Consider the following 13376-nt stretch of genomic DNA (forward strand, 5'->3'; position numbering starts at 1 on the left):
AAATGAAATGGACTAAATACCGTAAAGTAACGAAGTCTACTACTACTTTCAGTTCGGTCCCAAGGCTAAAGACATTGACGACAGCGGAACTTCTGGAGCCTCAGTGTAGTGCTACGAGTAGTTTGGGTCGAAAGCCGAAGAGATCGAAAGTCTCTCTTTCTAAAGTGAATATTTCGACATTGTCGGGCCGGGCATTGGAGCGATTTATTAAGAAAGAAATAAGCTGCACAGATCAACTGAAAATCAAAGTTTTGAGTGATGATTTAGTTTTGCCAGGACCAAATTTTATGATTACAGTCCGAGAATTTCATGGCATAAAAAAATACTTTTGTTTAAGGCTACTGGGTTCGACACACAATTTGGTGGGTTTCTGCTTTTATAAGAGTTGCAAACATGAGAGGACAAAAGACATTAGTGGTGTTCAGTCTTGAATGAGAGAGAAATATTCGAGAACTGTCTGCGTCCAGTTCCTAGCACACAGTTTGAATCTCGCGTTGCCGAGTGGATTGTGCATCCCGTGCATGTGTAAAATCTTCGTAAAAACACTTCTGGAAGTTTTGATGCCTGATGAGAAAAAACGAACAAACACCCATACAGAAAATTCCGGCACATAATGTTATGCATGGAAACAGAGAAGTTGAGTGGTAGATAATCCTCCGATTTTACGTTCTGTGTAAAATGACAGCCTTAAACAGTGCGACGATTTAGGAGATAATTGCTTCCCGTTCTTTTGCCTCCACACTAACACACTATGGCCTCTTAATGCTAAGTCTTGTCTAACCCCCCTCCCCCCAACATTTTGGGACCCAATTGCGACCACTGGCCTTAAACATAAAATTCTGATACCCCTCTCAAAAAATGATGTTCAGCCCCCACCCCCGAAAGAAATTCCTGGATAAGTGCCTGCCAAACGATTCCAAGCGAACCAAAACGCTTTCGAGAGTAAACCTAAACGGGACGTTACTGGTCGAAAATGTCGGCATCTCCGCAAGCGGAGCCCGCTACGTTTCTCCCGATCTTTCGGCCTCGCAAGGAAATGGACGCACTGTAGTACAACATGTATTAATTGATTTAGTGTCATGGAAGATTTTTGTTTTTATTTGTAATTAAAAACCGTCAGGTTTAGTTGCCGGACCTTGTAATTTTCAGCACATTGTTCAGCAATTCCATTTCACATTACTACATGCCTCTTCAATATACACACAGAGCCGACCTCCGTGGCGGACTGGTCATCACTCCTCCTAATCTACGTAGTTAGCCAAAAGTAGAAGAAAATAGAAGTAAAATAAAGCAAATCAATCAATTAGTCATTATATTCACAGAGTTTGGTGCATGCAATTTCGCCTTCAAGGGAGAAATTAACTCTTGAAAATAAATTTAGCTTGGAAATATCTCTTCTACACACCAATCGTGCAAAGTGTATTCATCTAAATATTGTCATGGTAGGTTTTCCAATCACCTGCAATTCCCAGAGCAGTGCTATCTAGATGATGAAAATATAAGATACAAACATCTAACTTGAGGCCAGTTGATGTAGTCAAAACATTGGTGACTTGTTTCTTCCTATTGACAACGTTACATTTGAATGCTTTAATGTAAAACTAATGCTTAAGTGATTCGCTATAATTGCTACGAGACACGTTTCTTAATCCCTTAAAATGAGGACTAGACAGAGATTTCAAAATATCAGAGAAATTTGGAATGCTCAAAACCTAGTAAAAGTCTACTTTAGGTGTGCAATCTTGAAACGGTTCGATTGATTTTACTCAAATGGAATATCAGATCAGTCGTCCAAATTATCCAAGGCATGAACTGCATCTGAAAACCACTGATGATAGATGCTACAGCCATTGAGGTCACGCAATTGGCACTGTACCCACCTTTCAACTTTTATGCCCGTTCGAAATTTCGCCATATTTACAAAATTTTAATTAAAAACTTCTACTGCGAAAGTTTTTTTTAACTGTAATCAAATTCCCATGTATTTTCTAAGAAAATGTATATATCACAGTCGTAAAGATCTTGCCTAGAAAACTTTAAATTTGTAGGAAGGACATTCCACGAAATGTGGTACTACTCCGTATAAATTACAAAATGAATCAATGTGAAATTATTACTGATTTTAACCTAATTTCGGTTTAAATGTTTGTGAATATATATAATTTGCACCTTCCACAACAAAAAAGATATTATCATCTGTAACCTATATGCTTGACGCACAAATGAAGTCAAACTTTGCTATACTGTAGTTTTAAAACGTCATACACGTTAACACATTTACCTTAATGCTTTGCAAGCATTCAGGCTGCACTTGTGTCATGACACGAAGTTTCTTCATTCATTAGCAGACATCAAAAGTACTTCACAATTCTGTGAAATATTAATATTAATTAATTAATATTGTATTAATCACATGCCTACAGCCTTACATTTTATGTGCACTTAACGATGGAATGCCCTAGCAACTTTTGAGAAATTTTTGGCGGGCTGATCCTGCAATACTCGAGACTTGTTTTCCTATAGTGACGTTATGTATATGCTGCATGACCCTACGACTATAAACTAACATTAATAGAAAGTCTTCAATGGCATCTTGCCCACCATAGCATAGTTAGCCAGTACACACAACACAACGCAAGTAAGCGAGTATTTTAGTGTGAATTATATGTACAATTGGTACGCGTAAATCATCAATGATCTTCATAGGATTTACTCCCGTTTCGCCGAATATTTTTAATGGAGGGAATTTCCCTTCCGCTGGGAAATTTCAGGGACTTGGGTTAAAGATAATTTCAACGAAATCAGAAATGCCTTGGGTACGATACGGTACAAGTCTGTTCACATATACAGTAGTAGCATACTCGTTTGAGGTGAGGTTCAGCTTCGGAGATCGAGTGGGGCAGTACAATCGAAGCAAATGTACGATTAACAGCACCCTCAGTGTTGCTAACAAGTAAAATTGTCCAGAACACGCAGGAAATTTTCTGAATTGACAAGACAAAGGAAACGGTTACATAAGAGCTCTACATTGTAAGTATTAATGCAATACAATACAGTGACGAATTTTACAGTCAAACGGTACGTAAAAATTCCTGAAAATTTGATTGAAAAACTCAATATGGAATAAAGTATGGCAAAAATAACTATCTCAATTCCTTCACTCACAACACTTTATCTGGAGGCAGTGGTAGATAATTGCATTGAGTTCACCGCCTAGTCTAATGTAACAGCAAATTCGACATTTTAGATGTTCTATACTTTGGTCTCGAAGCCTCACGTTAATTTTTACTATTTTTCTTCCATTAGGCATAGCCTTTGTTTTGCTCATTATTATTTTCGTACTGAATGCTTACAGTGTGTACAACTAATAAAAATAGTACTTCCTTTATATAGGTATGTTTCGCCATATATTTTTTTAAATAAATTTTATGTTTGTTTAAAAGAATGAATGAGATGATGTACTTTGGCCGCTAACACCTGAAATTTCCCAGTGGAGGAAAAAATCCCTCCCTTAAAGATATTCGGCGAGACGGGAATTAGTCTTTTACTCAGGTGGGAAATCTGACACAATGCGCCTCTGGGCGATTCGGCGAAACAAGAAGACGCGCCTTTATAGAAGCAGGTGACTCACCAAGGGGTGTTGCAGTTGTGCGTTAATGTCATATACCGCGCTCCAAGTTGATACAGCATGCGTAGCACTCCAAGGCTGCTACCTATGGAGTGTCCTCCCTCCACACCAATCAAGCTGGCGATCCTCCCCGAACGGTGTACATCTTCCAGTTCTGAAAATGAAAACAACAACAAAATTACACCTTTTCCACACACGAAATATAGGGTGTCCAATAAATAGCTGATCTAAATTTTGACAGAAACCTCGATATGAGCAAACCTATGTTCATAATTTTCTTCCAACCGTGATATGTAGGCTGCAAATAAGGATAGTTAATTTTTGCGTGGTGTTTTGTGACCACAGTTTTGCCAGTTTCAAATAATATCGCCAAATTATTATTAAAATGTAGGTACGGCTGGACACATTCGATGGCCGCGCATGCAGAGACACACACACTGGGTGATGTAGGCCAATCACGTTGCGAGAATTAGTGATAACCACGCCTTCTTTAGAAGTAGCTTCAATACAAAGAACATGCGACGCCAAGGGTCCCGGGTTCGAATCCCGCTCGAGCTTGATTGTTTGTGAATGTCCCTTCATCAATTTCATCATTTCATCACTCATCCCCATCTTAGCAAATTAGCCAAGAGGCACAAAACGCGAAGTAAAATAAACTCAATCAATCAATCAATCAATCAAATGCAAAGAAAACAAATTGGCTGTATACTATCCGCTGTGTACTAAGCCTACAGGTTCATCGTATGTGGCAAGCAGTATATTCTTCGCTCTTTTTTGTTATGAAGGACACAAAGGATAAGATAGAGTCTTGTAATTTTTCGAAATATCTAATTCGTTATCTTAAATGAATAAAAAGCATTGGTTTTATTTATAATCATATAAAAACAAAAAAAACATATGTACATGATCATTCTCTACGTCCTGCAAGTGGCATAATCAGGTAACTGAGATTTAGATCGAACTACGAATCTAATGGACACTACTCAGGAAAACAAGAGTTTACATAGTAAACTCTCCCATGAGTAATGTGACGCGTTTTATTTTATGCATTTAATTGGTTCGTTTGTAAAGGTTGCCTGTAGGTTGTCACATCGGTGTGAAATGTTTCTAAAACTGACTTGAAAGCGAATACGAAAAAATAACAGAGAAAAAATACTTGCAGTTCAGGGAGATAGAACAATAATTAACATCACGAACTTTTTCAGACACTCTTCTATATCTATGAAATCACATATTCGCGCCATCTCTTTTTCTTCATACGAACTGCAGAAAATACCTTGTCCTTCCGGCCTTCTATTCATTCTAAGATGATAACTAATCATTTTAGTTAAATTTATGTTTCAAGATATATGAAAACCAACCTTGTTTCATAAATTTGCGCTTACACCAGTGGCGGCGATTAGGGTGGGCACTTGTCCCCAACTTCTTCAACTTTAGCCCCAGCCCTATGCTCAACCTTATCTAACAAGGAAAAACAAACTGTCCTTCCCGCCGCCCCGTTTTAGAACCCAATCGCCGCTACTGGCTAACACATATAAGGTGAAGTGCCCGAAATCGTCCCTTGCGCTAAATTCGTCCCTCTCTTTAACATCCATGGAAAGTGCTTCCATCTTGCGAGAGCGGAAGCAAAATATTCAGAACCATTCGGTTGCCTACTGACAGTGACGTAGTTGCTTTTTCTGTTCATTCACGCTTTACATTTTCAAATATAGTTTGTCTGAAAGCTTGCTAGTGTGTGCAATCAATTTGAAGCAGTTATATTGACGTCTCACGGTAAGTTTTTCATCATTTAGTGATTACTTGAATATTGCGTTCCAGTTGTCACAGCCATGTAGCTTTAGTCGTTTGGTCAGGAGCAGTCGCTATTGTTGTTATAACTGGAGTCCTAAATCCGTCCCGTTAATGGATTTAGGACCCACATTATGTATATATCTTCTGACGTATTTTTTCTGACCAGTTAGACTACTTTCGATTGATGTATGATCATTTGCCGACCATTTCATAATGTGTTTAACACTTCTATGCCTTATTCTTGAAAATAAAATTAATGCTAATTAATAAAAAGTATTATATTAAACGAAGCTCTATGAATAATGTGGTGCCAGCCAGGGGGGGGGGTCCGAGCGGACACGTGCCTTCCTCCTCACTCAACAGACAAGCTACAGCCTTTAGATGTAGCATTTATGTTTCCTCTGAAAAATCTATACGCAAAGCCTATAGATCAATGGTTTGTCTCTAACCCAAACAGAATTGTGAGGATACTGAGGAATTGTGAGTATCCAGTTTGTTCTGTGAAGTGTACCTTCGTGCTGCTACTCTTGAAACTGCCGCCAATGGATTTAGGAAAAGTGGAATTCATCCGTTTCATCCGAATGTCTGTTAAGAGCATTACTTCATAGCCAGACAATTTGAAGAGCCAGAGGTGTGTGACAATGGAGGTAATGATGACAACCAGAATGCTCCAGCTCCACGTCAAGTGGTCAATCCAAGATACACCCAGGAAGTTCCAGTAATCCAGGCTTCCATATCTTCTAGAGCCGGGACCTCATTCATGGTAACAGGAAGTCCACATAAGATGTCTCTAAAAGCCACTATGGAGAAGAAACAAATGGCGGAAGAGCGTCAGAAGAAGCCGTCCCAATCAAAGGCCAAGAAACGTCTCATAATGGAAGATAAAGATCACCTTGGAACATCATTGACAAAACTTCCCAAAAAGAAAAGAAAGAAATATGATAAGTTCAAGCTACTCCGAGGATGAAACAGAAGTTACACTGGTGTCTACGATGACGAGGATAGTTCAAACGATGAAGATGCGCCATGTCATATTTGAGAAAAGCGTTTTTCCCAAGACAAGCAAGGAGAGATATGGGCAAAGTGTTCGAAATGATTCGAGTGATGCAACGATATGTGTTCGCCTTAAAAAAAAGTAAAAACTTTATTTGTGATTTGTGTCTGAAGGTAAAAAGATGTAACTTAAGTATTGTTACGACCTTACTTATTTTGTAACTTTGCAATTCCGAGTAAAAGAAAATTTGATATAGTGTTACCTCAAGTCATTGTTAATGTCCGTGATACTACATGTTGTGACGCAAATATGAACGCGCCAATCAAGGCGTTGTTGAACTAATGTATTCACCATTCTGTAACTATCTAATGAAGACAGCTCGCTTAAGACAACGGGCATTTATTATGATGTAAATATAGATTTGCCAATCAAAGATTATTAATTGTTGATGAACTAACCTAATTGTAATTAAATAATGGCGGAACATTTAAATTTGTATATTTCCAAAATGTAAGATTTTATCAACGTTAAAGAAATAATTGTTAACTCAAATGAATATGTAAACTTTCTTTGTAAATTATTAATTGCCAAACTATGTATTTTTCAAATATCTTTCTGTTGTAATTTAGAGTATTGTAATAAGAAATTACCTAAAGACAGGTGTTCGGGGCTGGAACTTTGGGTATAAATACGAAGGAGTTTGGTCCGTAAGGAGGTCTGTTCTGGTGTCAGTCTAGGAAGAAGTGAACAGGTGCAAGCCGCTCTTTTGTAAAACCTAGGTTAGCCGAATGGGATATAAGTTCCAATTTAGGAAGAAGTGAATAGGTGCAAGCCGCTCTTCTGTAAAACCTAAATTGGCAATCACGGGTGATAACTCCAAGTCTAGGAAGAAGTGAATAGGTGTATGTCGCTCTTCTGTAAAACCTAGGTTTTGGGCCACCCTAGTTTGACCTTTCCAGTAAGTTTGAAATTATCTATTAACAATTGATCTCCAAGTTCCAGTTATGAATTACCTACCCACTGGCTGTAAGTATTCAAGCAGTAAATAAACATTTCATTAAAACTTCACGACGTTGGTTGGATTTGTTCTGCACCTACCCTGAAGATAGGTTTCAGTGTAGACCCTTAGAGCCTCAATGCTCCCGGCTATAGGAGTAAAAGGGTGAGGAAAGTTACTAGGAACGTAACAGATCCTTTTTGGCGCCCATCGTGAGGGCCACGACAGTATAGAACTTCAACCACCGACGTTGGATACTGGGCATACAACGTAGAGGCTCGACAATTGAAGAATCCAGCCAGACGACTATTACGGAAGAGGTCCTCGTTAGAATCGAAGTTGCAGTTGCGCCGTAGAAGCTGAAGAATCCTGACCACTCCAGTCGAAGAAGATGACCAACGATGAGTAGAAGATTCCTATAAGAAGCAATAACTTAAAGACTTCATTAGTTTGAAAAGATTCTTCAAGAAAAGGGAACTTACATTTTAAAAGTGTGAAAACTCAAATATTAGTATTTAGTCATGTCAAAAGGGTATTTAAGGGGGGAACAAAGAAAATTAACCATGGTGACCTTCAAGTGCTGCTCTGATGACTCCAAGTCTGAAGAAGGAACGGTCAAATGTCAAGAATGCGAGTGTTTGTTCCACTTGAGTTGTTTGAATATGGATGCCACGAATAAAGATGTTGATAGAACTAGTTTTAAATGCCAAGGTTGTCAAATCTGAATCTTCGAACCAAATGATAAGATTTATTGAAAACGTGGAGACAAGAAGATGAAGAGGAAAGGCAGAAAGAAAGACAAGAAGATGAAGAGAAAATACAGAAAGATGAAGAGAAGAGACAGAAAGAAAGACAAGAAGATGAAGAGAAAAGACAGAAAGAAAGACAAGAAGATGAAGAGAAAAGACAGAAAGATGAAGAGAAGAGACAGAAAGAAAGACGAGAAGATGAAGAGAAGAGACGGAAAGAAAGACAAGAAGATGAAGAGAAGAGACGAAAAGAAAGAGAAGAAGATAGTAAAAAGATGAGAGAATTAATAGAGGAAGTAAGATTAGAGTGTAAAATCAATAAGAATGAGTTACAAAAAACTGTAGAGGAATGCCAAAAGGTATTGAGGGCCGAAATGGAAGAATTTAAACAAGTGACGAGTCAAGATGTGAAAGATCAGATAGAAGCAACCCAGAAAGCCTTATTGGAAGAACTAGATGAAGAAAAAAGTCAGAGGAAAACAAAATAAACTGAATTAACAAGCTTATTTGAAAGTTTAAGGCTTGAAACTACCAAGAGCTTGATGGAAGAAAAACAGCAAAGAAGAAAGGAAATGGAAGACGAAATAAAGGAAGTACAATGGCAATTTCACAAAACTTCTAGTGAAATAGATTCTTTAGCCATGAAATTAGAACGCCTACCTTTGAGTGCTAATTCAGTAGACCAAAGTCAGAGGATTCACTCTGCCAATTTGGCCACTCCTATCGCTAGTGTATCTAAGAGGAGGTATACTGAAAGAAGTAATCTCTCATCCTCTAGTGGTACGTCCGACGAAGGTTCGGAGTTGAATAGAAGCCGACGCTCGAATTCACAAGAATTCTTCAATCACCTTTCGGAAGAAGAGACTAACAACAGAGTTAGGAAATCCAAGTGTCAGAATTTTAGACTGGCATATATAAAAGCCTTAGAGAAGTTTTCTGGAGAAATAAATTCAGTCTCGGCCGAACGATACATCGAAAGTTTAAAGACCTATCTAGTTATAATGGAAGTTTCTGAATTTTACAGGTTGAAAATTTTACCTTCCTTAATGACAGGAAAGGCCAAATCCTGGTTTATAGCAAATGAAAGGAAGTGGAAGAGTTTTGATCAGTTCTGTTATGCATTTCGAAAGCAGTATGATTCTTTAGAGGCTAAACAACGAGAAATGCAGCTGTTGAGGAATAAGAAATTTCAGAGGTTCTTTTTGATTAACGTTAGAAGAATACTGCTGGGAAGTCTATGGAAACTACTGCAATCTGGTGGAAGTAGTAAATCAAGGTGAAGTTTTGCATTTGATAATCAGCCAACTTCCGGTGAAAGTTCGACAACTAGTATTGACTCGAGATCCAAAAACCATGGAACAACTAGCAAATTATCTTAGTCGATATGAAGCCTCCGAACAACTGGAGATAAGTAGGGGAGATAACCCCAAGATAGAAGACCGAAGGCAGTTTCAACCCAGAGTTAGGCAGACTCAAATAGTTTCGTCTAGATTTAACAACGAAAGTGAAGGAGCGACCAGAACACCTGAGAATCCTAATAGGAACAATAATAGAAACCAGAGGGGTTACCAAGGGCGGAATTTCTATAGCAACGGCAATAGAAGTCAACCATATAGACGACCATGGAACCAATCCCGTTTTCCCAACAACCACTTCAATAGAAATTCTAATACAAAGGAAATCTCCTGCCAAACTGAAGAAGTCCCGACTGAGTTAAATCCTGTCGCTCCAGCTTGGGCAGGTTCAATGCTCCCAAATCAAAATTTAAACCAACCCTCGTTGTAAATGAAGCTCTCTCATTTACAACGGAAGGGAAGACTGTATCGGAGAAAAATGAGAGTACCGACAATTTCCTCACCGAAGATTTTTTAGAAGTATTGCATTTAGAATTAGAAGTCGAAAATGAAGAATGGAAAAAGATAGAAGAACCTGAACATAGGGGAATATTGTTGTCCAAGAAACCAGAAATTATCGTTCAAATTTTAGGATTGAAAATAAAGTGTACTCTAGATACAAAGAGTGAATACACTACGATAAATTATAAAGTCTGGCTTAAGTTGCGAGACAGATTACCAGGACTTAAACTTAAAAGATGTTCTGAAGAAATGTTATTGAATTTTACTAGAAAGGGAAATTCTAGGATAATGGGATAAAGGCAGATCCGTTTTAAAATACGAGAATATGTATTTGAAAATTCAGTATATATAGTCCGAGATTTGGATAAGGACCTAGTATTGGGAAAGCCGTTCATGAAAAGGCACATGGCAAGCTTAGAAGCAGGAAGACAGAGATTTTACATAATAAAAGATGAACAGTTAGTAGAAGAGGACCTAAGAGAAGAGAAAGACCTTATAAACAGATCCCAGGGAACTGAGGATGTTTCCATAAGCCAAGTAAGCGCTATTGCTTGGTAAGCCAAGGAAAGGCTACCAGGGGAAAAGGTTGATTCCCTTACTCTTCGAGGATAGAAGAGAAATTGTTGTAACAATTTAAAGGAAGAAATTGTTATTTAAGAGGCTGAGTCCTCATAGCGTTAACAAAAATGGCTTAAATTGTAAACGTTTATAAGAAAGGTCAGATTTGATAAAGAATAGTCTAATGTTCAAGAAATGTGAGAATCTCTAAAATTAATGTTGTACAGTGACATTAAAGGGTCATTAACTAATACTGAATGGTCTAGCCTGTAAGAATGAGTATATATTTGATGTTACTTTTGTGCTGCGCAAATAAAAAATATGGTCAAAAATGTTATAAGGGCTAAGTCTTGAGAAAGGAATAAGAACTAATGAGAGAATTAGAATTTCCTATTATGTAAAAGATAAAGTTTGAGATGATTACCAGATCAAAGGTTTGGAAAAGAATAATTCATAATTATTATGTGGATAAACTGAAAAGTATGATATTTAAAGCCACATTGTTTTTGAATAGGCTTATTACATAAACAAGATTAGATAATCAAAGGAAATATTTGTCCTAATTTTGTATTAAGAAGTTGAACGTGTAACAAAGAACCTTTATTGTTTACTGTAAACTTCTCATAACAAAGATGATTGATCTGCAACTGATATGACTGAATAAGTTAACATTAATTTCTGTTATTTTCAATAATTCGAAGGGTTTGTGATTTTGGATTTGTTTGATTAATCGTTAAAACTGTTGTGTTCAATTAAAAAACTAATTTTCTAATTAACCCAAGTGTGTTAACGATTTCAGATATGGGTTACTAACAAAAGTTTATTTGAAAAAAAGAAGAAGAAAGGAGTTTAAAAGGTTGTGATCAAATAATCTTTCATGTAATAACGTTTGACAATTGTATGATATGTTGATTTAATAGTTCTATTTAAAATTTGGATATAACATTGTATTTAAGAAATGTACTTAATTGAAATCTAACCATATAATTTCTAGTATGTTGTTATAAATGTTGATAAAGCATTAATATTTGGGAAACAATATGATTATTAGTTCTACTGAACTAATCATTTAATTTGAAATAATAAACGAATTGGTGTGTGTGTGTGTATATATATATATATATATATATATATATATATATATATATAAAATGTATAGGGAAGGCAAAGAGTTTAGACAAAGAAAAATTTGTTTCACTTTCGTTTCTCAAATTTTCCTTTAAACTACAGAGGGGGGAACCTGTTACGACCTTACTTATTTTGTAACTTTGCAATTCCGAGTAAAAGAAAATTTGATATAGTGTTACCTCAAGTCATTGTTAATGTCCGTGATACTACATGTTGTGACGCAAATATGAACGCGCCAATCAAGGCGTTGTTGAACTAATGTATTCACCTTTCTGTAACTATCTAATGAAGACAGCTCGCTTAAGACAACGGGCATTTATTATGATGTAAATATAGATTTGCCAATCAAAGATTATTAATTGTTGATGAACTAACCTAATTGTAATTAAATAATGGCGGAACATTTAAATTTGTATATTTCCAAAATGTAAGATTTTATCAACGTTAAAGAAATAATTGTTAACTCAAATGAATATGTAAACTTTCTTTGTAAATTATTAATTGCCAAACTATGTATTTTTCAAATATCTTTCTGTTGTAATTTAGAGTATTGTAATAAGAAATTACCTAAAGACAGGTGTTCGGGGCTGGAACTTTGGGTATAAATACGAAGGAGTTTGGTCCGTAAGGAGGTCTGTTCTGGTGTCAGTCTAGGAAGAAGTGAATAGGTGCAAGCCGCTCTTCTGTAAAACCTAGACTGGCCAAATAGGAACGGTCTAATCTAGGAAGTAGTGAATGGGTGTATGCCGCTCTTCTGTAAGACCTAAGTTAGCCGAATGGGATATAAGTTCCAATTTAGGAAGAAGTGAATAGGTGCAAGCCGCTCTTCTGTAAAACCTAAATTGGCAATCTCGGGTGATAACTCCAAGTCTAGGAAGAAGTGAATAGGTGTATGTCGCTCTTCTGTAAAACCTAGGTTTGGGCCACCCTAGTTTGACCTTTCCAGTAAGTTTGAAATTATCTATTAACAATTGATCTCCAAGTTCCAGTTATGAATTACCTAACCACTGGCTGTAAGTATTCAAGCAGTAAATAAACATTTCATTAAAACTTCACGACGTTGGTTGGATTTGTTCTGCACCTACCCTGAAGATAAGTTTCAGTGTAGACCCTTAGAGCCTCAATGCTCCCGGCTATAGGAGTAAAGGGTGAGGAAAGTTACTAGGAACGTAACAGTATAAAAATGTATAAACATATTTTCATCTCAATATATTTATTACAAGATATATTAACACTGTTTTAATCAAATTTCCCATAAAAATAAAAGAGTTAACAATAACTGGAAAAGGGGAAGGGAATTGTGACACCTTGTTTGGAAAATCAATATTTGCGTCCTTTCCATTATTTTATTGGTTATGAAAGATTTATTTAGTAGTGCTACACCAGCTGCAGTAGTAGGTATGGAGTTGAGTTGCTTCAATCAGTTGTTGAATTATTTTTAACTTTAAAGAAATTTTCAGAATTGAAGATTTGGATTAGGGGGACGGTATTTGGGCACTTTACCTTATCCAGACCAATCATGTCTTAAATTTGTCCTTATGAACACGGAAGCGATTGGGGGTCGAGGCAGTTGTCCCTCCACTTTTGGTCACTTTGTCTAAACCTTATGTACCAAGAGGAAGCAACTGTCCTGGTCCCACGTCCTCAGTTTTGAGAGCCAATTGCCGCCACTGCT

The 13376-nt window shown here is 36.9% G+C and overlaps 1 protein-coding gene across 1 annotated transcript in view; it reads right to left on the reverse strand.

Annotated features, from left to right (window-relative positions):
- LOC145980196 (dipeptidase 1-like) overlaps window positions 1-13376 on the reverse strand; it is a 103178-nt gene that overhangs the window by 43796 nt on the left and 46006 nt on the right. The window contains exon 5 of the mRNA XM_083113225.1: window positions 3632-3782. Coding sequence (XP_082969351.1) covers window positions 3632-3782 — 151 coding nt within the window. The remainder of the gene's footprint in view (window positions 1-3631; window positions 3783-13376) is intronic.

This window comes from Lepisma saccharinum, chromosome 27 (assembly GCF_977018435.1).
Source record: "Lepisma saccharinum chromosome 27, izLepSacc3.1, whole genome shotgun sequence".
Taxonomy (NCBI): Eukaryota; Metazoa; Arthropoda; class Insecta; order Zygentoma; family Lepismatidae; genus Lepisma; species Lepisma saccharinum.